Source organism: Bombus affinis, chromosome 5 (genome assembly GCF_024516045.1).
Source record: "Bombus affinis isolate iyBomAffi1 chromosome 5, iyBomAffi1.2, whole genome shotgun sequence".
In the NCBI taxonomy this organism is placed as follows: Eukaryota; Metazoa; Arthropoda; class Insecta; order Hymenoptera; family Apidae; genus Bombus; species Bombus affinis.
Window position 1 is genome coordinate 16559096 of NC_066348.1, and position 24947 is coordinate 16584042.

Below are 24947 nucleotides of genomic sequence, written 5' to 3' on the forward strand. Positions count from 1 at the left end.
TTATATCTGAAATTAATTTGTAATTTATACGACGTAAAAAATATAAAATTATTAAATTTTAACTTCGATATTTTGATTTTAGAAGAATGGAAATTATATGAAATATAAATAAAACAGAAAATACGTATGAAAACGGTTTCGACTTTTATAATATTTAATAATAGTAATTACATAAATAATATAAAATGTCACATAATATATAAAATATGTAAAAGCGAAATTGCAAGCTTTATAAGTTGCAAGCTTGTAAATTGACTAAAATGGCGCTGGATGACTCGAGCGAAGTATCAAAGGTCATTAATTCAATGTAGATAAGAAATTTTTTGTATCAGAGCAAGAACATTGTTTCTAATCCATCTACCTTGCATTTCCGTCGCCTTTCACTTATGAATTTGTGACGCAGTTTTTGTTTAACATTCTACTACACTCTGATGGAAGAAATGAATGCCCACTATGGAGGTTGTATTTGTTATATTTTGTTCATAATTTTGTAATTTTTTTATCCATTTATTGACGTATAAGATTCATTCATATAAAGGTGTTTTCGCAATAATCAGTTTGAATATCATTAATATTATTGAATGAAATTAAATGAAATGAAATGAGTTATTAATTAATTACTATTATTTTTTATAGGTGGTAGAACTATTCAATAAATGTAATGAAAGTCTAGGTTCTTATTTATTTTCAAGATGGATTGGCCAGTTAATTGCGGAATACCAAATATCAAGAACTCTGTTTATAATCATAATATCGATTCTTGTGATTTTATTGATTGCATCTATAATTATTCTTCGAAAATGGAAAAACAAAGAATTCCTCCCAGAAGTGAAAGAATTTGTTGGGGTAGGTACAGGCAAGCCCAGATTCAGAAAAAGAGACAAGGTACTCTTTTATGGAAGAAAAATGTTGCGCAAAGTGAAATCCATCAGTGGACAAGTACATGCAACTGGACAAGGAAAGAAAAGAAAGGCTGTTATGAGATTTGCACGAAGACTTTTGCAACTTAAGAAAGAGACAGCGCCACAACAACTAAAAGTATTTGAATTTTAAATCTCTTATTTTAATTCCTATTTTCTTATGTATTTGTTATTATATATTTTTTAAATATTTTCATAGGTTTTAGAACCTCCTGCTGAATATTTAGAAGAAGATTTAGGTCCTGGAGAGAAAGTACCACCTGATGCTTTATATATGTTACAAAGTATCAGAGTATTCGGTCATTTTGAAAAACCAGTATTTCTTAAATTATGCAAGCATACAGAAATTATGAATTTACCAGCTGGGAGCACTTTATTTAAAATTGGAGATCCAGATGAAAATTTATTTATCGTACAGCAAGGCTTAGTTAATGTTTATATCACAGGATCTGATGGTTCTCAAATATCACTAAAGCTAGTGAAAACTGGAGAATCAGTAACTAGTCTTCTTAGCTTCACAGATGTACTTACTGGGCATACAAGTACCTATAAAACAGTATCAGCCAGAACTGTGGAGGATTCTATTGTAGTCAAGTTACCAATGAGTGCATTTCAAGAGGTATAATTCAAGTTACACATTACAGACTAAAGTAAACTAAAAATTATTATTTCTAAACCTTGTAGGTTTTTCAAGATCATCCTGATGCATTTGTTCGAGTTATCCAGGTCATTATGGTCCGTCTTCAAAGAGTCACTTTCACTGCTTTACATCAATATCTTGGATTATCTGCAGAATTAGTTAATCAAGGACCACACAAAAAGAAACAAAGCCCATTTTCAGGATCTCCAGTTAGATCAAGAACTAAAGAAACATTTTCTACCCAAAATATAGAAAATCAATCCAATACAACTGCAACTGTCTCATCAGAAAATGATAAAAATGAAGTGTTTCATCGCGACATTTCTACAAGTAGTCATCAAAGTGTACCTATAGTTATAAGTCGACGGTAAGTTTAATGAAAAAATTGTAGAAAATAAAAAATGCATTGTTATTAATATTCGTTCCATAATAGGCCAAAAACTAATCTTGATTGGAAAAATCAAAATTTAAGTCCACAATCAGGTCAGAATACAGCAGATATGGTACCAGAATGTGATTCTCATTGGGCAAATTCTTCGCCTATAACTTCACAACAAGTATCACAACCAGATGTAATACACACGGGAAATTCACATCCAAGCAAAAAGAGGTCTACTACTACTGAACCAATACAACAACAACTCGATGAAGCACAGCTTGTGCAAATGGCTACGGAAGCATTTGTTCGGGAACTTGGCTTAGAAGATGATTCAATACTCAAAGATGGCAAAGTTCAAATCAGAGAAGTACCAGCTGGAACATACTTAATGAAGGAAGAATCTCATAAGGTTAACATTTCTTAAATATTGCTATACATTATTCATAAATGTCTATATTTTCATACAATTTTACATTCCTTTTCCCTAGGATGTTGCGCTTGTTTATGTTGTATCTGGTTCGTTAATAATCAGTCAACGCGTTTCAGAAGGTAGAGATGTAGGTCAAGAAGTTCATATGTTTAGCGCTCATCAAGGCGAGATTGTTGGTGGTCTAGCTGTATTGACTGGAGAACCTTCTTTTTATACCATTAGAGCAAAGCATTCTAGTCGCATAGCACTTCTTAGTAAACCAACATTTTTCGCTATTATGCGAGAACAACCAACTGTTGTATTACATGTTGCTCATTCAGTTGTTCGAAGACTTAGTCCCTTCGTAAGACAGGTAAAACTATTGTACCATTTATTTCACTTGTTACTTAATACCGACGATTTATCCTATCTTCTTCAAAAGGTTGATTTTGCACTTGATTGGCTATTTCTTGAAAGTGGAAGAGCAGTGTATCGACAAGGAGATGAATCAGATTCAACATTTATTGTGTTAAGTGGTCGACTTCGGTCGGTAATCACATATATGAATGGGAAAAAAGAACTCGTTGCAGAATATGGAAAAGGCGATCTTGTTGGTATTGTAGAAATGGTTACACAAACACCACGATCAACAACAGTAATGGCAGTACGAGATTCTGAATTAGCAAAACTTCCGGAGGGACTATTTAATGTTATAAAACTTCGTTATCCAATAGTAGTTACAAGACTTATAAATTTACTTGGACATCGTATACTTGGCACCTGGCAACAAGCGCACACAAAGAATGGCAGTAGTGATACACAGTAAATATTTACAATATTTTGTTTACTATTTATACAATTTCTTTTTTGTAGTAATTTCCTTTATACATATGAATATATTTATAGACGGGCCGCTGCAACAGTTGATGCAAGACCAGCTCAAGTAAATTTCTCAACTGTTGCAATAGTCCCGGTATCCGACGATGTCCCATTAACAGCATTTACGTATGAACTTTATCACTCGTTATGTGCAATTGGGCCATGTTTACGCCTTACATCTGATGTGGTTCGAAAAGTAAGCAGTTAATATAAAAAAGAAATCACTTTAATCCCAGTACAAGTAATAAAATTATACAAAATGCCTGTATCTTTGTTTAATTAATAGACATTAGGTAGCACCATAATGGAACCTGCAAATGAATACCGTCTAACATCATGGCTTGCGCAGCAAGAGGATCAACACCGAATTTCTTTATACCAATGCGACCCAACGTACACATTGTGGACCCAACGATGTGTTCGACAAGCCGACTGTATTCTCATTGTAGGTTTAGGAGATAAACCTCCATCCATAGGCAGAACTGAACGTGAAGTCGAACGTTTAGTAATGAGAACGCAAAAAGAATTGGTACTTTTGCATAAAGAACAAAGTGGACAACGACCTACCAATACAGTGCAGTGGTTGAATATGAGATCTTGGGTTTCTAGTCATCATCACATTCAATGTCCTAAACGAATGTTTACAAGAAGATCTCAGTATAGAATTGTAAGCTATAAAGAAGTACCGAGTGTTTCATTATGTATAAAGCATGTTAATAATTCAATTTTCAGAATGAGCTGTATTCCAAAGTTCTGATGTCCGAGCCAAACATACATAGTGATTTCAGTAGGCTTGCTCGCTGGTTAACTGGAACTTCCGTTGGGCTTGTACTTGGAGGTGGAGGTGCTAGAGGTGCAGCCCATGTAGGGATGCTTAAAGCAGTTATCGAAGCCGGTATACCTATAGACATGGTTGGTGGAGTTAGTATTGGAGCGTTTATGGGTGCTTTATGGTGTATGGAAAAAAATATAACAACAACGACCCAGAAAGCTCGTGAATGGTCTAAGGTAAATATCATAAAGTTAATCATATCATATTATATCATAAAATTTATTATTTTTTGTTTATATGAACATATACTTTTTTTGATAGAAAATGACACAATGGTGGAGACAAATAATGGATTTAACATATCCAGTAACATCCATGTTTTCTGGAAAGGACTTCAATAGCACAATTCAAACAACATTTGGTGATACGTACATAGAAGATTTATGGTTACCATATTTTACAATAACCACAGACATCACTGATTCTTGTATGCGCACTCATACACACGGTCTGTACACAAACGAAAGTAGTATAACATTTATTAAAACACTGACAGTTTCCAGTTTTCTTTAATATATATTTAAAGTATAAATTTAAATGGTTTGGATTTAACTAACTGGAAACTCTCTCGCTGTTTTGGTGAAATTTATAGAGAACTTATAAATATATTTCTAACTCAAAGACCTATTTTTTTAAATTCAAATAAGCATTACGGTAGAGCATTGCGTAGAAATAAGCTTGAACAGCGGGAGTGAGCTCTCTAGATAATCACTGTAATGACGTACTCTCCGTTATATATCGTTTATTGACAAATGTCGAACTTTATTTCTCGTTTGAGATGTTTTTTATGAATTCTGGTAACAAACAGCTTTGAAGCTATCGATTCTTGCGTTAGAAGTAATCATGTATTTTATAGAAGAATATACGAAGTTCAAAGAAAAATACAAACATACATTTAAGAACTTAATTCGTCGTGTTTAGGATCGCTGTGGCGGTACATTCGGGCTTCGATGTCTTTGTCTGGTTATATGCCACCCATGTGTGACCCAGTTGACGGCCATCTCCTGCTCGACGGCGGGTACGTCAATAACCTTCCAGGTAATTTGAGCGTTACATTAAAAAAGTGCGTCTAACTTTGTCATTATATGATACAAAAAAATTGCGTTATGTGTCTCTATAAAATTTATTGACATATATACTATAAAATACTTTAAGTTGAACGCACAAACGCTCTTAGATGAAAACGTTTATAAGTTTTTTCTTTAATTTTATAAAATTACCTGGACATTCAAAGCAACTTTGTATCAATGAATAGATGAAATTATATTAGTCTTTTTCATTGATATAAGCTCAGAACACGGTTTATTGTAACTTAAAGCATAATATAATCTTGAAAATGATATAAAGCTCACTCCCGTTGATAAAAGATGCATTTGTCAAATCCTGAATAGCTAAGTCAACTCAGGTTTGCTATGGAGATACATTCGAGCCAGTATGACCATTGCGGGGGTCTTTCCTCCTATTTGCGACCCTCTTGACGGGCATCTTTTGGTCGATGGGTGTTATGTTAATAACGTGCCAGGTATCTTAAACCTGTATTGTTTATCATATCATAGCTGTAATAACTTATACGTCATAATCAATTTCCAGCATGTGGCTTTATAATCTCTTTGTTCAAGCTGACGAAATGTTGAGACAAGGAGCACATCATATTTTGGCCATTGACGTTGGATCACAAGATGATACGGATTTAACAAATTATGGAGATTCTTTATCCGGTTGGTGGTTATTGTGGAAACGATGGAATCCTTTCGCAACGCCTGTCAAAGTTCCGAATTTACCCGACATACAATCGAGATTAGCATACGTGAGTTGTGTACGGCAATTGGAGGAAGTTAAAAACTCAGATTATTGCGAATATATTAGGCCACCAATAGATAAATATAAAACTCTTCAATTCGCTAATTTTGATGAGATTAAAGATGTCGGATATCAACACGGTAAATATTACATTCTATAGAAGTATTATAGATAAGTAGATTATATGAAGTATACTTTTTACAGGAAAAACTTATTTTGAAGTACAATTGAAAGCTGGGGTTTTACCACGTTTTAATGCAGATAGAGAAAATGCCCGTGCATTACGAGCAAAACACCAAGCGGCAAACCAGCAAACAGTATCTTCTTATACCTTCACAGACTTAGCTCAAATGGTGTGTAAAGTCTCCAGAGGAAGTATATATGTAGATTTGGAAATTGATTCTGATACCGATGAATTAGAGGAATACGAGGCAGATCTAGAAGAAGATGCACAAGAAGTAGGATATGCCTCTGAACCCACTGCTGGTATTCTAGATCAGGTATCGATCTCTAATCTTTTCAAATAATAGCTCTTCTAAAATTTTATCTTATCATTTAGTCAACAACAATTTAGATAATACCAAGTACTAAATATTAGCAGAAGTCAGATAGGCGCTCCTTAATCAAATACAACATTTCGTCTCATCTAAAACTTGTTTTTATATGTTTCAGAGTCCTGACGAAAATCGTCTGCGACGAAGAACTGGTGTTTCCTTAAGTTTGTCTGACACGGAAGCAGAATCAGAATTAGATTATCATACCAAAATATTTTAAGCATTTTCTCTAGTTCTTATTTTAACATCATGTATTTTTTGTGTCGTTCACTCCATAAACATATGTAGCACTAACTTGTTATATGTACAAATAACTTTACAATTATTTATAGTTTTATGAAAAATATATTTATACTGAAGTACAAAAGAATTGTTAAGAAAAAGTATCAATAAGTATTTTATGATTATTATCAGAATAACAATGCAATATCTCATTACTGTGTTATTATGAATTGATACAGTTGTTAATATAGTTATTAAATACATAATTCTATTGTTTATATAAAAAGAATGTTCTTTAAATTTTTTCTTTTTTAAAAACATTATTATATATTTCGTAAATATACCATATAATCCCAAATTTTTAAAATACATATTAAAATTCTGTATTCATTGTCAAATTCGGATCTAAAATAGCAAGAACTGCACCTATTAAATGTAAGGATCCTGTAACAAGTATTTGATACCTTTCACAATTATCTTTTTGTTCAAAGTTCTTTTTTATATCTTCTAAAACTTCAAGAACATTATTTGCAACTACTGAATTCATTCCCCATATTTTAGAATTTATTTCACATTTTATTCTTTGCTCATCTGTCGATGAGCTATTCATTTCATTGTCTAAACTTTTAATTCCTACAAGATTTGGTACAAAATATGCTTTATAAAAATATAAAGATCTTAATGGTATTAATAGTTGTATTGGATCTCGAGTACCAGATGTATTAAAAATTAGAACTTTTTTTCCTTTACTTCCACTACTTACATCATTGAACCATAAAATACAGCACTCAATACTTTCAATGGTATGTGCACCATCTAAAAAAAAATCGCCAATACTACTTCTTAAAATTTGCATTCGACCTGGCCATTTACAAGAGGTCAATGCTATTGCGATCTTGTCCATAGATACAGATACAACTTTATTCCTAGTCAGTAGCCATTCAGTAGCCATCTGAATAGCTATAGATGCATTTTGTTGTTGAACTTTATTTTTTATTCGGAAAATAGGTGAAAGATTTTCCCACTTATATTCATCAAAAGATGGAATAACACGTAACTTACAATTTCTTTCAATTGCTCGTTTTTCCAATATACGCATTGCTTGAGGTAATTGTGGAACAGAAAAAGCAACAGTTCCTGATTTAAAAATCCCAGATTTTTGATAAGCTATGTCTTCAACAGTATTTCCCAGTAAAGAAGTATGATCTAATCCTAAACTAGTTATACCTACACATACAGGATTTCTTACAATATTTGTACAATCATATAAACCTCCAATTCCAACTTCAATTATAGCAACATCAACATGTTCATCTAAAAATATATTAAACATGAGAATTGTCAAAAATTTAAAATATGTAGGCATATCAGATTCATGTTCTTTTGTATGTTCCAGTTTCTTATATATTTTCCAAAAGTTCTGAGTAAACTGTATTTTGCTTATTGGTTGCCCACTTATTCTTATACGTTCTCTTGCATTAACTAAATGTGGAGAACTAAAGAATCCTGTTTTAAAACCATGTTCACGTAAAATAGCTTCTGTATATGCGCAAGTGGAACCCTTTCCTTTTGTACCTGCTATATGTATAACTGACAAAGTATCTAATTTTTCAAGTGTAATACCAGACCTGTAAAAGTTATGTTACCAAATTGTTTTAATGTTTAAGATACATATTTTTTATTTAATGCAACATAAAAAGGAGATCATTACCGGATTAAATATTTTTTTGTATCACACAATTTACGAACAGCTGTTGCTTGTGAATTATCTTTTGTTACTAATTTTAAATAATTACTATTGCTTTGTAAACCATGTAATGCTTCTATAGCAGCCTGTAAATAGATATTTTTAAAATAAATAATCCTAATAAACATACATTTATACACAGTTTACTCCTTTGTTCTCACTTAATTTTTGAATATTTTATCAATCAAAAAACAATTTATATTATACCTTATATAATTTATCATCGCGAAGAATATTATTAATTTGTTCCATAATTGAATATTAGACAAATAGAAAATTCACTATAACTTCAAGTAGTTGCATTAAGTACAGAAAGTTACCTCATAACTTGCTACACAAACATAACGTTTGATAAGTTTATCCCACATTACTTTATTTCTTTAATAAATAAAGCAGAAGTACAAAATCATTTATTATATAATTATCTGCCATAATGTTTACTTCGTACAGAGTTTATATCAGGAAACTCCCCCCTGTTTAACATGAATTTCATTCATTGATGAATTCTGTACCATTATTTGTCCCCCACCTCCGTTTATCTACAGTCTGTACGTCTACAGTCTACAGTAGTATGAGTATGAGTCACAAGGTCATGTATACTGCCTCTCCCGCTATAATCAAATTTTTTCTTTGCATATAGCAATATATTTTACTTTTATCTTTTCCAAGAGAAAATTCTATTACGTAAATTTTTGTAACTGCTTAAATAATTATATGATTCTTATTATACTGAATAATTTAAAAGCATTAAAACAAGTTCAAAAACATTCATTTTTCACAAATGTATGTACATGTCAAATTTAAGCATTGGTGACCATGTGGATATTCGACTTACTCTCAGCAGATTAATTTTCTGACACTAGTTAGAGTATTGAAATTCTCAGTTTCTCAATATCTACATTCAGTTGTGCAAATACGATATATATCGTATCAATCACGACATGACGACGCCATCGATGCCTTTTTCTTATCTTCAAAATTTCGTAACTCTCTATTTCGACAGTCGGAAAATTTGTTGTTTTTTGTTCGAGAACTTTACGATCAAACGTTTGTTAATAACATACGATACTACTTGATAAAACGATACTATACTACGATAAAGCTTGTTAAGATAAAGTTATATGTTATCTCTAATATTCTAGAGAGTTCTACATTATAACTAATTTAAAAACGTAACAAGTACTGTTGTCTTTTTTATTAAAGTATGATTCTTTATATGAAATTATAATAATAGTAAAAACTATGATTTATTAACAAGAATAAAATGAAGACTTACTTATTTATTTCCTTTATCAATGAAAAAAATAATTTAAATACATAATTAAGGCTATGAAAAGAAATTTAATGATATATTTCTAGTGAAATCAGTTGTACTCCTTCAAATTATATTTAAAGAAAAATATTGTAAAAAATAGAAATTCAATATTAATGTATATACTAAAATAATTGAGTCAAATATCAAATTTAAATTATAATAGGTAACCTAAATTATAAAAAACTGAGTTCGGTTACTTTTAATCTTTCCACGTCATGCAAATATGTATATAGCATCAGAGAGAAAATTCCTCTCTGATAGTATTTAAATATCGCCTGCCGATGCGCGCGCTTGTTGGATCTAATGATTCACACCAAGCTATATGTTACATCTGCAACTTCCATTAACATCTGCTGGAATCATTCGTGTTATAGGTAAAACCATTTTTTGAGTGTCATTTTCAAGATCTTTATATTTCGTTTCGGAAGATCTAAGTAAATCTTTAACGATGGCAGATATGTCGATGAATATTGTTACCTCGCGAAAGATGTCTTTTGGTATTAACGGAAAATTAAATGGTATAGAAAACAAAACACCTTTTCTAATTGGAGTTTCAGGCGGCACTGCCAGTGGGAAAGTAAGTAATGTATCATTTTGTGTTTCCGAAATATCTAAGTTATATTTAAATAATTTGTGCAAGATATATTTTCGGTTTAACTTAACCTCTAAAAAAAACGTGTACTTGAAAATTATAAGATCTTCCATTAGTTGTCTGATCGAAGAGCTAATGAAAACAATTTTTTTCAGTCAACCGTGTGCAAGCGTATAATGGAAAAACTAGGGCAAGTAGACATGGATCACATGCAACGACAAGTAGTTTGTATTTCACAAGATAGTTTTTATCGAGATTTATCGTCAGCCGAAAAACTTAAAGCAGAAAAAGGTCAATATAATTTCGATCACCCTGACGCATTTGATAATGATTTGATACTTCAAACATTACAAGACATATTAGCTGGAGTAAAATGTGAAATACCAGCTTATGATTATAAAACAAACAGTTTGTATGTATCATTTAAAACAATTTTAGTGGTATAAATTACTAATAAAAATAAAATTAATCATTTTTTGTGGGATTTTAGAGTGAAAGATCAAATTACAACAATTTATCCTGCTGATGTAGTTCTGTTTGAAGGCATTTTAGTGTTTTATTTCCCTAAAATACGAGACTTATTTCATATGAAACTATTTGTGGATACTGATTCAGATACTAGATTAGCTAGAAGAGGTAATGATATAAAGCATTTGTCATGTTTCCTCTTTTAGAGTTGCATATGTAAATATTATGAATGAATACTTTCAATTTTTACAGTACCAAGAGACATAAAAGAAAGAGGAAGGGATTTAGATTATGTATTGAATCAATACATGAATTTTGTGAAACCTGCATTTGAAGAGTTTTGTCTTCCCACTAAAAAATTTGCTGATGTTATTATACCAAGAGGTGCAGACAATACAGGTAAATCATGATATTGTTATAATGTAATAAGGATCATGTGCAACAGTTTAATTTAGAAAAGTGAATTATTCATATTTTAACTCTTTACTGCGTTTGGTATTAAACATGTAATAGTTATTATTAACTTGTTCATGAAATTATTAATTTACATTATATCATAACCAAAATTCAGTTTCATAAAATTTAATTAAATATGAAAATCAATTACAACTTTATGATCATGATAATTATATTTATTCTAATGGTGATTCTAAAATGTACACTCCAAATGCAAATTTTGATTGATAAGGCAGCTGAAAATTTTCCTCTTCATATATGTATGTATGTATATATATACACACACACATGCATATATGTATACATATATATATACATATACATTCATTTATGGGTGCTGCCTGGTATGTAAAGGCTGCTAGACAAACTATCTTTTAAGTTAGTGCAAAGTGGAGGTCATATAAAAACGTACATGGTTTGGTTATTGTATGTTTACAGTGGCAATAGACCTTATAGTGCACCACATCTGGGACATTTTGCGTTTGAAAAAGGCTGAAAACTCATCCAGACAGCATCCATACATCCACCAACATAGGCGTACTTCGACTTCATCCGACACGTTCAGCAGATGATTTTAGCATGATATGTGCACTTATAACCACTACACTTTTATACACCATACATTGATCTAGGATCAAGCTTGCAGTAATCTTAAGACTTTTTTTTTAATACATATGTCTCTTATATACTTATACAGCTGTATTTGTATTACATTTATACTAAGCAGCAAACAATATTGCTTCTAGTATGTGTGCATCTATTAAACCCTTAAAAGGGAAAAATTAATTTTTCACTGTTCCTAAAACTTGGACATAGTGCATGATTATACAAAGTACTTCGTCCAAACACTATAATTCCACTATTGCATAATTATTCAACTTTACATATAAGATTGATCTATGTCATATAGATATATATAAAAAGATTTAAGTATTAATTTATATATAAGAACCTTTATAAATATACATGTATGTACATATATACATTTATGCATGTATGGGTTCCCAAAAATTTAGATTTTTTTATATATTATTATTCCGTAATCAATTGAATGTTTTATGCACCAGTATAGTAATATAAATTGATAAAATATTTTACATATAATAATTTCAGCGATTATAAAATATAATATTAGCATAATTCTATAAAATGTGATATTTTTAATTTAAATTAGTACATTATTCACATACTGCCATATTCAGAAACATTTAATCATATTATTCAGTGTGGTACTAATTCTTTTATTCTGTATTCTGATTTTTTAAACGCTCAAATAATTTTAGAATTGTTATTATTATACAAGATAATTACAATTTGAATTATGTAATTTGATATATTGTTTGTCTAAACTGTATAAAAAAGTAATAAAGAAATCAAGTTCCCCATTATTACAAAATTATTTTTACTGATTTATACTTTATTTTACTTTATTTTCGGTTACAGTGGCAATAGACTTGATAGTGCAACATATAAGAGACTTCTTAAGCAACAGAGGTAGAGATACAGTTCAACCTGAAAATTCAATAAACAGGACAGATAAGTTGTCCAAGAGGCCACATTAATTCTTCGATTTCTGGAGTTTAATAGAAAATTAACTAACAATGAGTTATCGTAAAATGTATCTTTTGTTATTTTCAATAATCATATATTTTTTAATATCACTATTAAATTAGTAATACATTTAAAAAGATGATTAAGTTTCAAAAATATATACTATAAGCTGTTTTTTTACTCCATTTTAGTATCACTTGTACACATAGAAATTAAAACGTATTTGAGAGTTGATATTACATTTTGCAATATGAGAAACAATATATTTCTAGAGATTAAATTTGTAAAAATAATGTAGCAATACTTAGATATTAAATAGCAATAACATTAGTAAGCTTCTGCATTGTAAACAGCAATTAGTATCAAGAATTTAAGATAAGATTGTTTTTGTTGTTGTTATTTATGTTTGTTTATTGTATAGTTATTATATACATTACATACTTAAATACCATGTAAAATACAAAATCAAAAATGTTTAAATATAAAATTTACTATTACTGTTATTATATATATACATAACATTAACTTATATAATATTAATTATTAATTATTGATAATACAGTTCTAAATTCATGCCATCATGAATTTCATCTGAATTGTTATGTTAAGAAAAATGCTATATTGTTAATAATTATCTTCTGTGAAAATATATTTTGTTTGAAAGGATACAATCTTGTAATTTTATGTGATCCTTAAATATAGTGTACCACTTTTTTAAAACTATTTTTTCCCAATGAGTTCCAGTTTGGGCTGCTATTAATTTTTTTAAATCCCCTATTGTATCATCTGGATTGCATTTAACTCTAACTTTTTTACCAAGACGATCATTACATGTTATTTCTAGCATTTTTTACCTTGAAATAAATAATTATTCAAAAGGTATTGTATTTATATGTATATTAATAATAAATATAAAAAATAAATACATTCAATTACAATTTTAAAAATTAATTTTTGATTAATATCAATGAATATATATATATATATTCACATTAATAAAGGCAAGATCTCTCTAAAATCTAAATAAATATATAAATATAATAATAGGATAAGACATAAGCTTTAAATGGAACTTAAATCAATTTCGTTTATCAAACCAATGTTAAAAAAAGAAAATTTGCATTTTGCATTTTTATCATAAAAATTTTGATTCTATACAAGATACAGCCATGAAGGTTATGAAATGAAATATCAATAACGACAAATGTACAAAATACTTAGCTTTAAGCTTTTCCACATTCAGTTCTGTATCACGTATCACTTTATAAAAAGTATCTTTTATATGTAATCGATAGTATTTCTTATTTACAAATAAATATTAATATGATATCTACTTACAGTATATTATAACGTTACTAGAACCAGAGAGAAAATTTTATTGGCGTGTATTTCTACTAAAACGAAATACTCCTGTAACGCTGGCAAGTGAACTTGATTGTCATATGAATCCGCCCTTAATATATTTAATGACCGTATACGTCGTTTACCTCTCCGATATGACGCTGGTCCGAGCAGAGCCCGGAAATAGTCTCACTAATAAGTAATAAATATTACTTGACGACCAAGTAACAGCAAGAACGTTTGCATATTGTTATTGTTATTGTTAACTTTAATCGACGCCACATCGATCCTCGTCCATGAATATGCAGAGGATGTCGACTATAGCCGGCACTTGTACCGTGTTCGTACCGAAGAGGTTAAGTGGCTCCCCGTAGCGTAAATGTTAAGAATGTCTTATACTGTCGCAATCTAGTAGTGGTAAATATGAATTATACAAAGTGTAGTCGAGACAATGAACAAAAGAAGTTCGATAATAAATTTATTGATTATTACTGATAACTATTTGTAGTCATTCGTTAATCTGCATATTATGCAGATTACTTTCTTTACCATAAGCACGTATAAAGACAAATCAGACCTATATCTATTAACATAAATTATTAACAACCTTCTCGATTGGATATGAAATAAATCACGTTTTGTTATGTAAAATCGAGAATATATGTAAATCAAACAACGTAAAAAAAGAGTTTTATCGCTGAGCAAGGGGTCAAATCCCGATAATTGTAAAAATGTTAAAATCTTCCTAACTTGTAATTAATTATTTAAATATACATTGTTCCAAAGATTCCTCATAGAAGCTTATTAATTTTTAAATAATTCAATAGTTTCGATTCTATTTAAGAGCCACAAAATAAATTCACAAAACGCGAATGAAATGTCTGTACTTCACGAGCAAACAATCCAGCCCAAAATTGTCAAAATCCCTAAGCAGCCACTCAATACATACTTCGATTGAACTTGCTCGTAAATTTTCTAAATTATTACATTACGTTCTGTATATGTCAACAGTCAGTGTTAAAAAACTCAAAATGTTAATAAAAGGAAGAAATTAACACGGATATCTTACAACTTTTAACAATAACTAGCACATTTCTTCAAATAAGTTTCTCTAGATTCTGATTCTGAAGAAGAATATAGATACAAAAGAGAATACATTCACGTAGGTATTCTTGATAATTTTCTACCCTGCTATTACCGAATTTATATTCAACGATGGCGGATGCAGCAGATCTTCCCGGCGCTTCTTCCAGTCAAAAGATGTCATCAAAACTTTTAAGGCAAAAAGCTCAGGAATTCTTAACTTCGAGAAAACGCGCAAATAATTTAGTAGATATAATTTCTCAATGGGATGTAAGTACGAATTCTAAAATTGTTTCAAATTGATGAATGTATCAACTTTTTAAGGTTATGTCATTTATTAAAATTCCTGATCACTCTATCAGGAATCTACTTCGTCCTGCCTACTCACAATAGAAACAATATTCGTTGAAGTCCTAAAAAGAGGTGATATGTATTTGGAACGTACGATATCCCTTACTATTTCAGGTATCCTCAAATAGTTTAGTATTTTCTGCTGTTTGGCAATATTTGACATTATACAATACGTCTCTGAATTTCTTGATAAGAATTGTAAATTCTTATGTATTAATACTTTGTGAAAATACATTTTTGGACACAAAGTATAAGCATAAAGATAAAAGATACATGTTTATTTTTTAATTTTGTATATGCCTGAAAACTTGAAATAGCTTTTCCATAAGATTTCTGAAACAGAGCCAAGCCCTGAAGCAAGATACGTCAACTGGTTGAGGAATTGTTATGAAGAAATATGGGAAAAGATACTTACATCAATGGAAAAATGTCGACCTGGTATTCAACTACAAGCTCTCACTACTGCTATAAAACTGATGGCTGAAGAAGGTAAAAATCCATTGGAACCAATTGGCAACTTGGGATATTATTTTCCACTTCATCGGTTAAAGCCCATTTTGATGAAGTTACTGTCACCGGAGGAGGACAATGCCAGTTTAATATCTAGATTTCAAGAAATTATAGAATATCCTGATGCTCTTTATTATACATGGAAATGTCTTCCATCTCTTACCCCAAAAAGACAGCCACATGAAGTTTATATTAAAAATTTGTTGGAACTTATACATAAATTATCATTGCCAAAAGAAATTGAAGGTATAAATTAATAAATTAAATATGATCTTATCACTTTTCTTAACATTAATATCTAACTTAAATTTTAATCATGTTTCAGAAAATGAGATGTGTGAAAGTAAGAATTTGTTGTGTAAACCACAACAAGGTAATAGATGTATTTTCTATAGTCTTTTCTTGTATTTAAGCTAATTATAATTTTTTATATATTTATATCTTCTTTTTTAGCTACTAAAAATTTTATATGGGATCAAGCTGGAGCAAGACGTGCATTGAATAAAGTCTGGGCTTGTGTCATGCATTGGGAATTGACACCACAGTTACATAAACAATTATTAATAGTTCTTTTAGAGAGAGTAATGCCACATTTAGAAAAACCTGTTTTACTAACAGATTTTCTTATGGATTCATTGGATGCAGATGGGCCTATTGGCTTACTTGCATTACAAGGTGTATTTTTACTAGTTACCAAACATAATTTGGAATATCCTAATATTTTTACCAAGCTTTATTCTATGTTTGAACCAGAGATCTTTCATACAAAATACAAAGCACGTTTGTTTTATTTGTCCGATCTTTTCCTCAGTTCAACGTAAGTCCTTAAAATGTATAATATTTTTGTGTGTTATATAAAAATTACCACATACTTTTTTATTTTTAGACACTTGCCGGAAGCATTAGTTGCCGCTTTCGCAAAAAGACTCGCGCGTTTAACTCTTGTAGCACCACCTGAAGATATTCTTATTATCTTATTGTTTGTTGGGAATCTTTTACTTAGGCATCCTGGCTTGAAACGTCTCATTGATCATCCACAAGGAGGAGAGGTTTCGTCAGAAGAAAATAATGGTGCTGGAGACCCATTTTTAATGGAAGAACGAGATCCTTTATTAAGTAACGCACTCCTTAGTAGTCTTTGGGAAATTAAAGCCTTACAGTGGCATATAGTACCAAGTATTGCTAGTGCTGCACGTTTCATTCGTGAACCCCTCCCTTCTGTAGAGTATGATATGGCATCAGCTTTAGAACGTACTGGAGGACATTTATTCGATAGTGAATTAAAAAATAAAGTTAAAGATATTATGCTAACATTCGAAAGACCCAATTCAATGTCATTACCAAAAGGTGAAAGATTATTGCAATATTGGCAATTAACAACAATGCACTGACTGACAATATTAAAATTGTATTGTGCAATATGCATCTTTATCAAGAAGGAAACTGTTTTTTCAATGAAAACGCAAAAAAAATGATGCTGAACTTCCTGCGTTTTTTTATACGTTAAAAAATGTAGTATGAAAATATTGCATACTTTTGTATTATTTAAAGTCTAAAAGTAATTGCAACGGAATTGATTCAAAATACATTATTTCACAAGCAACATGTAGATATGTATTTTTAGATTTCCAACCATGCAGCTATTTAGCACAATAGATACCATTTTTGTTAAATGAAGTCATTTGTATGCATGAATGTGTGATAATAAAATGAAAGATATTTTAATTTAATAGATCACTCGTGTTTTATTTATAACGTATTGTCTACTTAATATATATCATATAGGTAAACATAAGTGAACTTCATAATAAAATCGTATCATGATACAATCTTATATTTTTAACAAGTATTTAAGTATTTAACAAGTATTGAAATAATCCCATACTTAGCTATGATACATTTAAATAAGCGCTCCACGTATTATTATCGATTATTATGTATAAAAATATCTATGTACATAAATAGTAGTATTTAATCTGAATACTTTCATATAAATCTTCTATTCTCCAAGATCTGTAAGAAAAATACAAAGTTTATATGAAGAAAAGGTATTTTTCTTATCATACATACAATGTATTACATAAAAACTACTACAAACCCATGTCAATTGTCGCCATTCATCTCCACTTAATGTATGCTTTATCTTCACTAAAATATTTGCTGGAATCTCGGGAACTGTAGCTGATATATGTTCTTCTTTAGTGGGTATATACTCCACTTGCAAAAGTTCAGCTACCGTTGGTCGTGCTTTTGGATCATGTTGTAGACATTTACGCATTACATCAATTAAAATTGGTGGTGATGGCATAACTTTATTACCATCTTCTGATTGCAAAGTTGTAGGAAAAGGAATGTTCAACTTCGGATTAGTTATTGCATTCACTTTAGCCCATTGTGAACGAACATGATGAAAAGGAGTATGACCATATACTAAACTATACAAAATACATCCTAAAGACCACACATCTGACTTAAAACTTATCTACAAAATAAATATACTTGTTTTATTATCTTTTAGGTTCCAATTTTGATTATATCTAAAAAGTCATCTTCATACTTTATATTTAACATTCTGTGAGGGAGAATCTGAATTTCCACCAATATCCATTAGGGCTTCAGGGCTAATATAATTCAAAGTTCCAATTGGACAGTTTTTCACAACAGATGTCATATCAGCATTCATACTAGAAGCAATTCCAAAATCTATAAGTTTTAATCGCCCCCGTACTAACAAAAAATTTGCTGGTTTCAAATCTGAATGAATTACTCCTAAAAATGTATATATGTAAAACATAATCTACTACATAAAAAATTATATAATAAATAAATGATTATCTTATGCTAAGATATTTACCATTATCATGTATATGCTTAACGGCTGTCAACATTTCTGTCCAATAATATAAAATCATTGTAAGAGGAATCTGTTTTTCTTGCGACATAGTTTTTAAAAGACGACTGAGATCAGTGTCTCCCATTTCCATTACTACATAGACCATAGGATACTTAATTTCACTAAAATGAGAAACTTGAATGTAAATGTCAGTGCATGTAATATGTACAATATATATTTTTGTAAAATAAGTTCTTACTAATCAAACATTTTAACAATACATGGTGCTTGTAATTTGTGTAACATTGAAATTTCTTCTAAGCAACCTTGTGCAGAGTCCTTGTCCATACGATTAAGATTAACGCATTTAATAGCGCACAACTCCAGAGAAGATAAGTCTTGTACTCTTAAAACCTCTCCACTCATACCTTGACCAAGTATACCCAAAATTAAATACTCTTTTCCTTTAACAAAAAGAGTTCTATTTTGTCTAGATTTAGGAACATTAGATGGGATTGAGAATTGTACATTTGATGGTTTATCTACAATTTTATTTAAGTCTTGTTGTTGGTTTTGATTATTGACTTCTGAATGCTGATTCTGAGGATAATTGCACATTGATTTCAAGATATCTTTATTGTCTTTAATACAAGATGGAGCCTGTTTATTATTTGGTATTTTATTTACTGTTTCTTTATCCAGCAATGGATTATTTTTATTTGGATGTTTATTTTCTTTTAATTCTTCATTAACATCTGATTCTAGATGTACATTTTCTGATGTCTCAGATATTTGTTTTGGCAAATCTGTTTTATATAAATTTTTACATAACGATTTTTCTTGAATTTTAGGTGTTACTTCATTTACTTTAGGAAGTTGAGATCCTTGTAATAAATGTCTACTAAAAGCATCATTTTGTACCAAACTTCCTGTATCTGATAAAGGTCTTCTTACCTTACCTTCTGTATCCAAATATCTATAATTAAATAATACATATTTAAATAATAGAAATTAATAATAACTATGTAAATTATTTACATTGCATTATAGATATATAAATATATATATATACCTTGGAGTTTCATGTTTTCCTATGCTTGGTGTAAAATAAAAAGAATTTTTTGGAGTTTGCATAGAATCTTTAAAATTAACACTTTTATTCTGTAATGGAGTTTGTTTTATGTTATTTAGAGACCAATGAGATAAGATTGTAGATGGTGTTAATCCATGATTCTTAGATACATCAGATACTTTGTTTTGTGGTGTTTGTGTAATATTTCTACGAGAGAAACATGGGTCTGGACGTATAGAATTAATTGGTGCATGTTTTAAAGGAGTTTGTAATATCCACTGATCATTAGAATTTATGTATGTTCCTGTATCTGATATTAATGTTTTACTTGTGGAAGCAACGTTTTCACTATGAGCTTTTTCTTCATTTATTATGGAACTTGATTCTATTGTTACTTTCTTACTATTTGTATTTTGCAAATTATCCACTCCAGACTGTGATATACTTTCAAAATATTGAGATGCACAAGTAATAGATTCCCTGTTACTGCTTATTTTGGAAGTACTCTGTTGGTCTAAAAGTTGGTCCTGATTTAATTCTCCTTTAATATCTATATTAGTAATATATTTATTTTTGTGTTCAGTTTGTGAAAGCTTTTCTTGTGCATGCGTTTCAATACTTAATTGCATCTGGTTTGATTGTTCACACTTTACACTTCTTTCAATTACATCATGTTCATGTTCGCGAAATGTTAATTTACTTTCAGGTTTAGATTCTACATTATTAATTAACACATATTCTTCAGGTTTTGAAGAAACAATTATCTCTGAAACCTTACAAGTTCCTTCTAACTCATTACATGTTGTATTAAATAAAGATAATGACTTATTCAATTCATCTTCAACATGATCATCCTGTGGTAGAGGTTGAGGATCATCAGAATCTGATTCATTATCAGAGTCTTGTGGTTTATCTTCGCTTTCATCATCATCACTTTCACAAAAATGCAATAAATCTTTCACACGTATTGGTTGAAATTTTGGTCGTGAAATGGTATGATTTTGATGATCCATACTATTCAACATGGATCTATTATGCTGACAGATCTGATATTAAAAAAAAACTACTTTAAATAATATACACTAATAGAAGAAGAATAATAAACATGTAAATATATGTACAGTATAATATTACTTCAGAATATCAAAATTTATTAAAACTATTACACATCCAGAGCCTTTGATATATTTAAAAATTATCAAAATATCGTGAGGATTAAATAAAACAAAACATTTCGAACTATTTCCACTTTGTTGGCCTGAAAGCATTATCGTACCTATAATTATAAAAATCGCTTGAACCGTAACACTCAACAAACAGTTTTTGAATACATTAATAAAAATGTGAGACACATTTCATTAAATATTATGAGAAACACTTAACTTTGAGAATATATTCATCAAAATGCATAATTGACTTTTGTGATTCTAAACTGTTTGGTTTGTATCATACTGGTTTTTCGTTTACGTCATGAAATTCAAACCTTAAGTACAGCCGTTGATTGGTTGATGCTAACAGTGTTGCAATACGCAACATACTACTTTTAGGGATATTTCACAAAATTGCATTAGCGCTTTTCACGCATATTAGTTCCAAATGTATCATTGATATTAAATATTAAAAGGTGTTTTTTTTTATTAAATTAATATAATAAAATTAACATAAAATAATGTTTTTTTAATATTTTACATAATGACATGTTACAGTATATTATGTTATATTACAATGATTTGTGTTTATACTTGAAAGAAAATACAGTAATATAGAATAAATGACAGAAAAACAATGATTGATTTTAACGTAAAATACAATTCATTTACTAATACATATTCTCTGAGCATTATAAATGCTTACATTTTACAAGAAAATTTCACTTCACCGAAATTTTAAAAATTAATTATTTTGGAATTTTATGTTTTACAATGAAGTTTAAATTTTTATCTAATTGTTAAAGTAGATTAAATGTACAATGTTGAGAATTGATATTGAAAAAATGTGAGAATGTACTTATTTAAAATATCCAAAATACATAATAAAATGTATCTTGTATGTATCTTACTTTTAAATAATTTTAATTTAGTTTAACTATATTTGTTTAAAAAATTACTATGTTTAAAAATACATAACTTATTTGGTTTAATACATAAATAACAATTTTGAACACTTATAATAATTGTAATAAAAAAATTGTATTAATCATTTTATTTTACTATATTAAAATATGCACTGTTTATGTTAAATATATATCATATTCAGAAAATTTCTGAAATTTTGTTTCTGGCCACTAAATCTTGCATATAATACGTTTTCGAAGAATTGCGATAGAAAACAAGATTTTATAGAATAATATACAGTCTTTACTTTTAAATTTGCTTTATACCTTATTTATCTGTGAGCTTAATATTTATTAAGATAAATCATGTATAAATAAATTGCTTTTTTTAGCAGCTTAATTAATATTTAAATTAAATTATATTTAACAAATTTTCAATTTATATAATTATCGTTATTCTTGCTTAAAAAAACAATCGATATCCGCTGCTACTTGCTCCTCTATTTCGAGATCGGTCTTGTGTTTTAAGCATTAGTAGGTAGCAATTACGGAGATGTAAAACATTTAAACAGATACGCTTTATCATAATTCTCATCTGCATTCTTACTCCCTAGTAATTATTTTAAGTATGCATTTCATTTTTGTTGTTTCAATCGACCAGAATTGATATAACCATACAAGTATGATTTTTGACACGAAAGAAAATTGTCACTAAAGCTGAAATAAAAATGAACATGGCGCTTGGTGAACATTGATAGTTTGGTACATCGCTCTTAATCTTTTCGGTACGCTATAAATACCGTGGAAAATTCCGAAAAGTTAGAGTGTCGCATTCAAACTTTAAATTACAGAATGATTAAACAAAACGAATAGTATTTCAGCGCCCTGCTAAGATGTGTAAAGATCAATATAAAAAATAATATTTTATTTAATCCTTAGGGACGAAATTAGGAATTGTATTTTGAGTAATGAAAAAATGTTCTAGACTATGTTGCAATGTTCTTAACGTTTTCCATTATTATAATTAACAGCTCGCAATGGTGCTTTAAATGTTGATGCAGACTGTTGTTGAAACTGATATGCTAGAGGATGAATTTTAAAGCCATATAACCTGTAAAAACATTATTTTACATAATTTTAACAAAATTATATATTTGCCATTAAAATTCAAGCAAATTTTTGTACACATTTGCAGAAGTGTTTTAAAATGGAAATCACTTTTATTTCAACTTACCTAGGTACAAATTGATTTGAGGGACGTTTAGGTCTATATTCTGGATGAACCATAAAAAGCATGTGGGGAAACCCTGTTCCAAAATATGCTCCATCAGTATGATGATGTCGAGAGCTTTTAGGTGTATAAACATCCATACACTTTGGACAATAACTTTTAACCATTGCTTCGCCAGGGACATCACTAAGGCCCAGAGGCAACATAGGTTGGGATTCACAATATACACGTGGGCAATGACCAAAATCTCCAGCTTGATATTTTTCAATCATTTGAGCAATGCCACGATTAGTGAGAATGTAACGTGCATGAATTAGTCCATAAAGAAGTTCTGAAGCTTGTTCAATTAATTCAGACTGGTTTGGATGGCCATCCAATTCATCATCTACAGGATAAAAACAAGCTTAAAAGTACTTTGATATTTTCTGGCATGGTGTAAATGATATATTTACCAGGTTCAAGATCAAGTATCATATCTAATGCTTGCCTATAATGTGGTACTTGCTCATTTAATCCAGTTAAATTAAACTTGTCCTGAATATAGTCCTCGTCGACCTATAAGAAGATTGTAATTCTGATCAAATCATTGAATTTTGAAATGTAAATATTATCAAATATTGTACAAAAATAAAAATTTATACGGACTTGTGATACAGACATGGAATTTGTTTTAAACAATCAACAACTTCAAAACTTTTAACCTCAAAAATGTGAAGCAGGTCAAGATATATACAATTAAAATGAAATATTGTGACAAAAAAAGTACTTACCTCACAAAAAAATTCATTGCCTCTAAGATTGCAAAACCACGAAATCCAGGATACCTCCTCAGAACTGCTCATTTTCCTATGAATAAAAAAAATGAAAGAAATATTTTTCCTATCAGTCTACGAAGTAGAAGAGATCACCGCGTTAAAAGAGCGCAGGATTCGTATATAATGCGTAAAAGTACGTGCGCAAAAAGTTCTCAGATCTCCGTATATTATCCACACGTACATACGACGTCAGTACTTAGTGCACGCCTGGCAATTGGTTAGAAAGGCGCCAACGAAAGGCTAGGTATGGGGAGATCAGGGTGAGGGGAGCAAATGGAGTTTTCACTTTACTAGGCAAGATGCTCGACGTTACAGCCTATCCGGTGGTTCACCTACATTTCCGTGGTCATTGCTGCTTCGTCAACTGATTTTCAAACACGATGTACAGTCCGACACGGCCAGGAAGCACATTACTCGAGAAAAAACCTTGTAGGACGAATGAAAACCCAAAAATAAACAGCCTTTACAGCTTACCTTTTGGTGCTTTGATTAGCCACGCTTGCTCGTCCCAACGATGTAGATAGCGCTGCCGTACTTTATTCTATCCGCCACCTTCCGGCTTCTTTTCGGAAATTCTTCTTTTATTTAAACCTTTTTAATTAGAACCTTACTTTTTATATAAAGATACTGAAATTTTACTACCTGTTGAATGAACGTTAATATTTATAATAATTATATTCGTCAAATTTTTATATTTTCATAAGCAATTTTTTCTCTACTTCATTGACCAATGAACGATCAATGTATTTCCAATATACTACTTCAGCCGCAAATTTCCTACACTTTATTTAACTAACACTTAATTAAATAGAATATAGGTGTAAAACCACGCCATTTTTCTACTCTTCCTTTGGTTCCGATAAGAACTTTGTCCACAATCAAAAAGATTTAAAA

General features: G+C 29.9%; 7 protein-coding genes across 27 annotated transcripts; 3 read left to right on the plus strand and 4 right to left on the minus strand.

Annotated features, from left to right (window-relative positions):
* The first annotated feature begins 237 nt into the window (after positions 1-237).
* LOC126916194 (neuropathy target esterase sws) lies at positions 238-6924 on the plus strand. Of its 8 annotated transcripts, none has more exons than XM_050721670.1 (15): positions 239-459; positions 637-1038; positions 1120-1539; positions 1605-1927; positions 1994-2348; positions 2428-2721; positions 2791-3170; positions 3255-3423; positions 3514-3894; positions 3960-4235; positions 4321-4507; positions 4981-5097; positions 5679-5999; positions 6064-6359; positions 6532-6924. In XM_050721670.1, the coding sequence occupies exons 1-15, from the start codon at positions 445-447 to the stop codon at positions 6631-6633; spliced, it is 4038 nt and encodes a 1345-aa protein (XP_050577627.1). In that variant the 5' UTR covers positions 239-444; the 3' UTR covers positions 6634-6924. The 8 variants fall into 8 exon arrangements, 5 of the variants coding, with proteins under 5 accessions (XP_050577631.1, XP_050577627.1, XP_050577628.1 ...); XM_050721671.1 differs by lacking the exon at positions 4981-5097 and adding an exon at positions 5465-5581; XM_050721672.1 differs by having other exon boundaries at positions 2033-2348.
* LOC126916210 (folylpolyglutamate synthase, mitochondrial) lies at positions 4260-9096 on the minus strand. 3 transcript variants are annotated; one of them, XM_050721718.1, is made up of 4 exons: positions 8703-9096; positions 8347-8468; positions 7698-8263; positions 4260-7595 (listed from the first exon to the last, which is right to left on the minus strand). In XM_050721718.1, exons 1-4 carry the CDS (start codon positions 8748-8750, stop codon positions 7009-7011), a joined length of 1323 nt encoding a protein of 440 aa, XP_050577675.1. In that variant the 5' UTR covers positions 8751-9096; the 3' UTR covers positions 4260-7008. The 3 variants fall into 3 exon arrangements, with proteins under 3 accessions (XP_050577675.1, XP_050577673.1, XP_050577674.1); XM_050721716.1 differs by having other exon boundaries at positions 4260-8263; positions 8703-9082; XM_050721717.1 differs by having other exon boundaries at positions 4260-8263; positions 8590-9082.
* An 840-nt stretch (positions 9097-9936) lies between these two features.
* On the plus strand, positions 9937-13267 carry LOC126916213 (uridine-cytidine kinase). Of its 2 annotated transcripts, none has more exons than XM_050721726.1 (6): positions 9937-10071; positions 10153-10274; positions 10445-10701; positions 10780-10925; positions 11010-11156; positions 12657-13267. In XM_050721726.1, the coding sequence occupies exons 1-6, from the start codon at positions 10020-10022 to the stop codon at positions 12773-12775; spliced, it is 843 nt and encodes a 280-aa protein (XP_050577683.1). In that variant the 5' UTR covers positions 9937-10019; the 3' UTR covers positions 12776-13267. The 2 variants fall into 2 exon arrangements, with proteins under 2 accessions (XP_050577683.1, XP_050577682.1); XM_050721725.1 differs by lacking the exon at positions 12657-13267 and adding an exon at positions 11652-12612.
* On the minus strand, positions 13146-21668 carry LOC126916218 (ubiquitin-like protein 5). Of its 2 annotated transcripts, none has more exons than XM_050721743.1 (3): positions 21659-21668; positions 13434-13618; positions 13146-13355 (listed from the first exon to the last, which is right to left on the minus strand). In XM_050721743.1, the coding sequence occupies exons 2-3, from the start codon at positions 13609-13611 to the stop codon at positions 13312-13314; spliced, it is 222 nt and encodes a 73-aa protein (XP_050577700.1). In that variant the 5' UTR covers positions 13612-13618; positions 21659-21668; the 3' UTR covers positions 13146-13311. The 2 variants fall into 2 exon arrangements, with proteins under 2 accessions (XP_050577700.1, XP_050577699.1); XM_050721742.1 differs by lacking the exon at positions 21659-21668 and adding an exon at positions 14103-14843.
* Positions 15120-17779, plus strand: LOC126916208 (nucleolar complex protein 4 homolog B). Of its 4 annotated transcripts, none has more exons than XM_050721713.1 (7): positions 15120-15267; positions 15334-15458; positions 15551-15653; positions 15882-16295; positions 16375-16422; positions 16503-16866; positions 16936-17779. In XM_050721713.1, the coding sequence occupies exons 2-7, from the start codon at positions 15366-15368 to the stop codon at positions 17438-17440; spliced, it is 1527 nt and encodes a 508-aa protein (XP_050577670.1). In that variant the 5' UTR covers positions 15120-15267; positions 15334-15365; the 3' UTR covers positions 17441-17779. The 4 variants fall into 4 exon arrangements, with proteins under 4 accessions (XP_050577670.1, XP_050577669.1, XP_050577668.1 ...); XM_050721712.1 differs by having other exon boundaries at positions 15121-15267; positions 15337-15458; XM_050721711.1 differs by lacking the exon at positions 15120-15267 and having other exon boundaries at positions 15289-15458.
* LOC126916198 (dual specificity protein kinase TTK) lies at positions 17858-21618 on the minus strand. 4 transcript variants are annotated; one of them, XM_050721681.1, is made up of 7 exons: positions 21231-21618; positions 19955-21000; positions 19142-19858; positions 18904-19064; positions 18607-18818; positions 18148-18531; positions 17858-18062 (listed from the first exon to the last, which is right to left on the minus strand). In XM_050721681.1, exons 2-7 carry the CDS (start codon positions 20977-20979, stop codon positions 18036-18038), a joined length of 2526 nt encoding a protein of 841 aa, XP_050577638.1. In that variant the 5' UTR covers positions 20980-21000; positions 21231-21618; the 3' UTR covers positions 17858-18035. The 4 variants fall into 4 exon arrangements, with proteins under 4 accessions (XP_050577638.1, XP_050577637.1, XP_050577639.1 ...); XM_050721680.1 differs by having other exon boundaries at positions 21089-21618; XM_050721682.1 differs by having other exon boundaries at positions 21076-21618.
* Positions 21669-22310: 642 nt separating the features above from the next.
* Positions 22311-24927, minus strand: LOC126916216 (casein kinase II subunit beta). 4 transcript variants are annotated; one of them, XM_050721736.1, is made up of 5 exons: positions 24528-24927; positions 24009-24084; positions 23691-23793; positions 23242-23641; positions 22311-23118 (listed from the first exon to the last, which is right to left on the minus strand). In XM_050721736.1, exons 2-5 carry the CDS (start codon positions 24078-24080, stop codon positions 23010-23012), a joined length of 684 nt encoding a protein of 227 aa, XP_050577693.1. In that variant the 5' UTR covers positions 24081-24084; positions 24528-24927; the 3' UTR covers positions 22311-23009. The 4 variants fall into 4 exon arrangements, with proteins under 4 accessions (XP_050577693.1, XP_050577691.1, XP_050577692.1 ...); XM_050721734.1 differs by having other exon boundaries at positions 24390-24538; XM_050721735.1 differs by lacking the exon at positions 24528-24927 and adding an exon at positions 24390-24520 and having other exon boundaries at positions 23242-23623.
* Positions 24928-24947: the final 20 nt, after the last annotated feature.

Coding starts and splice junctions, on each gene's coding strand:
- LOC126916198 (XM_050721681.1), bottom strand. CDS start 20,979: ATGTTGAATAGTATGGATCATCAAAATCATACCATTTCACGACCAAAA. Junction 19,065..19,141: donor ATTGTTAAAATGTTTGATTA/GTAAGAACTTAT, acceptor TTCTCATTTTAG/TGAAATTAAGTATCCTATGG. Junction 18,063..18,147: donor AATGGCGACAATTGACATGG/GTTTGTAGTAGT, acceptor TTTTTCTTACAG/ATCTTGGAGAATAGAAGATT.
- LOC126916213 (XM_050721725.1), top strand. CDS start 10,020: ATGTTACATCTGCAACTTCCATTAACATCTGCTGGAATCATTCGTGTT. Junction 10,275..10,444: donor GCGGCACTGCCAGTGGGAAA/GTAAGTAATGTA, acceptor AATTTTTTTCAG/TCAACCGTGTGCAAGCGTAT. Junction 10,702..10,779: donor GATTATAAAACAAACAGTTT/GTATGTATCATT, acceptor GTGGGATTTTAG/AGTGAAAGATCAAATTACAA.
- LOC126916216 (XM_050721734.1), bottom strand. Junction 23,794..24,008: donor GCAATGAATTTTTTTGTGAG/GTAAGTACTTTT, acceptor ATCTTCTTATAG/GTCGACGAGGACTATATTCA. Junction 23,642..23,690: donor GATACTTGATCTTGAACCTG/GTAAATATATCA, acceptor AGTACTTTTAAG/CTTGTTTTTATCCTGTAGAT.
- LOC126916218 (XM_050721743.1), bottom strand. CDS start 13,611: ATGCTAGAAATAACATGTAATGATCGTCTTGGTAAAAAAGTTAGAGTT. Junction 13,356..13,433: donor TCACATAAAATTACAAGATT/GTATCCTTTCAA, acceptor ATAACAATTCAG/ATGAAATTCATGATGGCATG.
- LOC126916194 (XM_050721670.1), top strand. Junction 2,722..2,790: donor TTAGTCCCTTCGTAAGACAG/GTAAAACTATTG, acceptor CTTCTTCAAAAG/GTTGATTTTGCACTTGATTG. Junction 3,424..3,513: donor CATCTGATGTGGTTCGAAAA/GTAAGCAGTTAA, acceptor TTTAATTAATAG/ACATTAGGTAGCACCATAAT.
- LOC126916208 (XM_050721711.1), top strand. CDS start 15,321: ATGGCGGATGCAGCAGATCTTCCCGGCGCTTCTTCCAGTCAAAAGATG. Junction 15,459..15,550: donor ATATAATTTCTCAATGGGAT/GTAAGTACGAAT, acceptor TCACTCTATCAG/GAATCTACTTCGTCCTGCCT. Junction 16,867..16,935: donor GATCTTTTCCTCAGTTCAAC/GTAAGTCCTTAA, acceptor TTTTATTTTTAG/ACACTTGCCGGAAGCATTAG.
- LOC126916210 (XM_050721716.1), bottom strand. CDS start 8,750: ATGTGGGATAAACTTATCAAACGTTATGTTTGTGTAGCAAGTTATGAG. Junction 8,469..8,702: donor TTTGTGTAGCAAGTTATGAG/GTAACTTTCTGT, acceptor ATCTATTTACAG/GCTGCTATAGAAGCATTACA. Junction 8,264..8,346: donor ACAAAAAAATATTTAATCCG/GTAATGATCTCC, acceptor TAACTTTTACAG/GTCTGGTATTACACTTGAAA.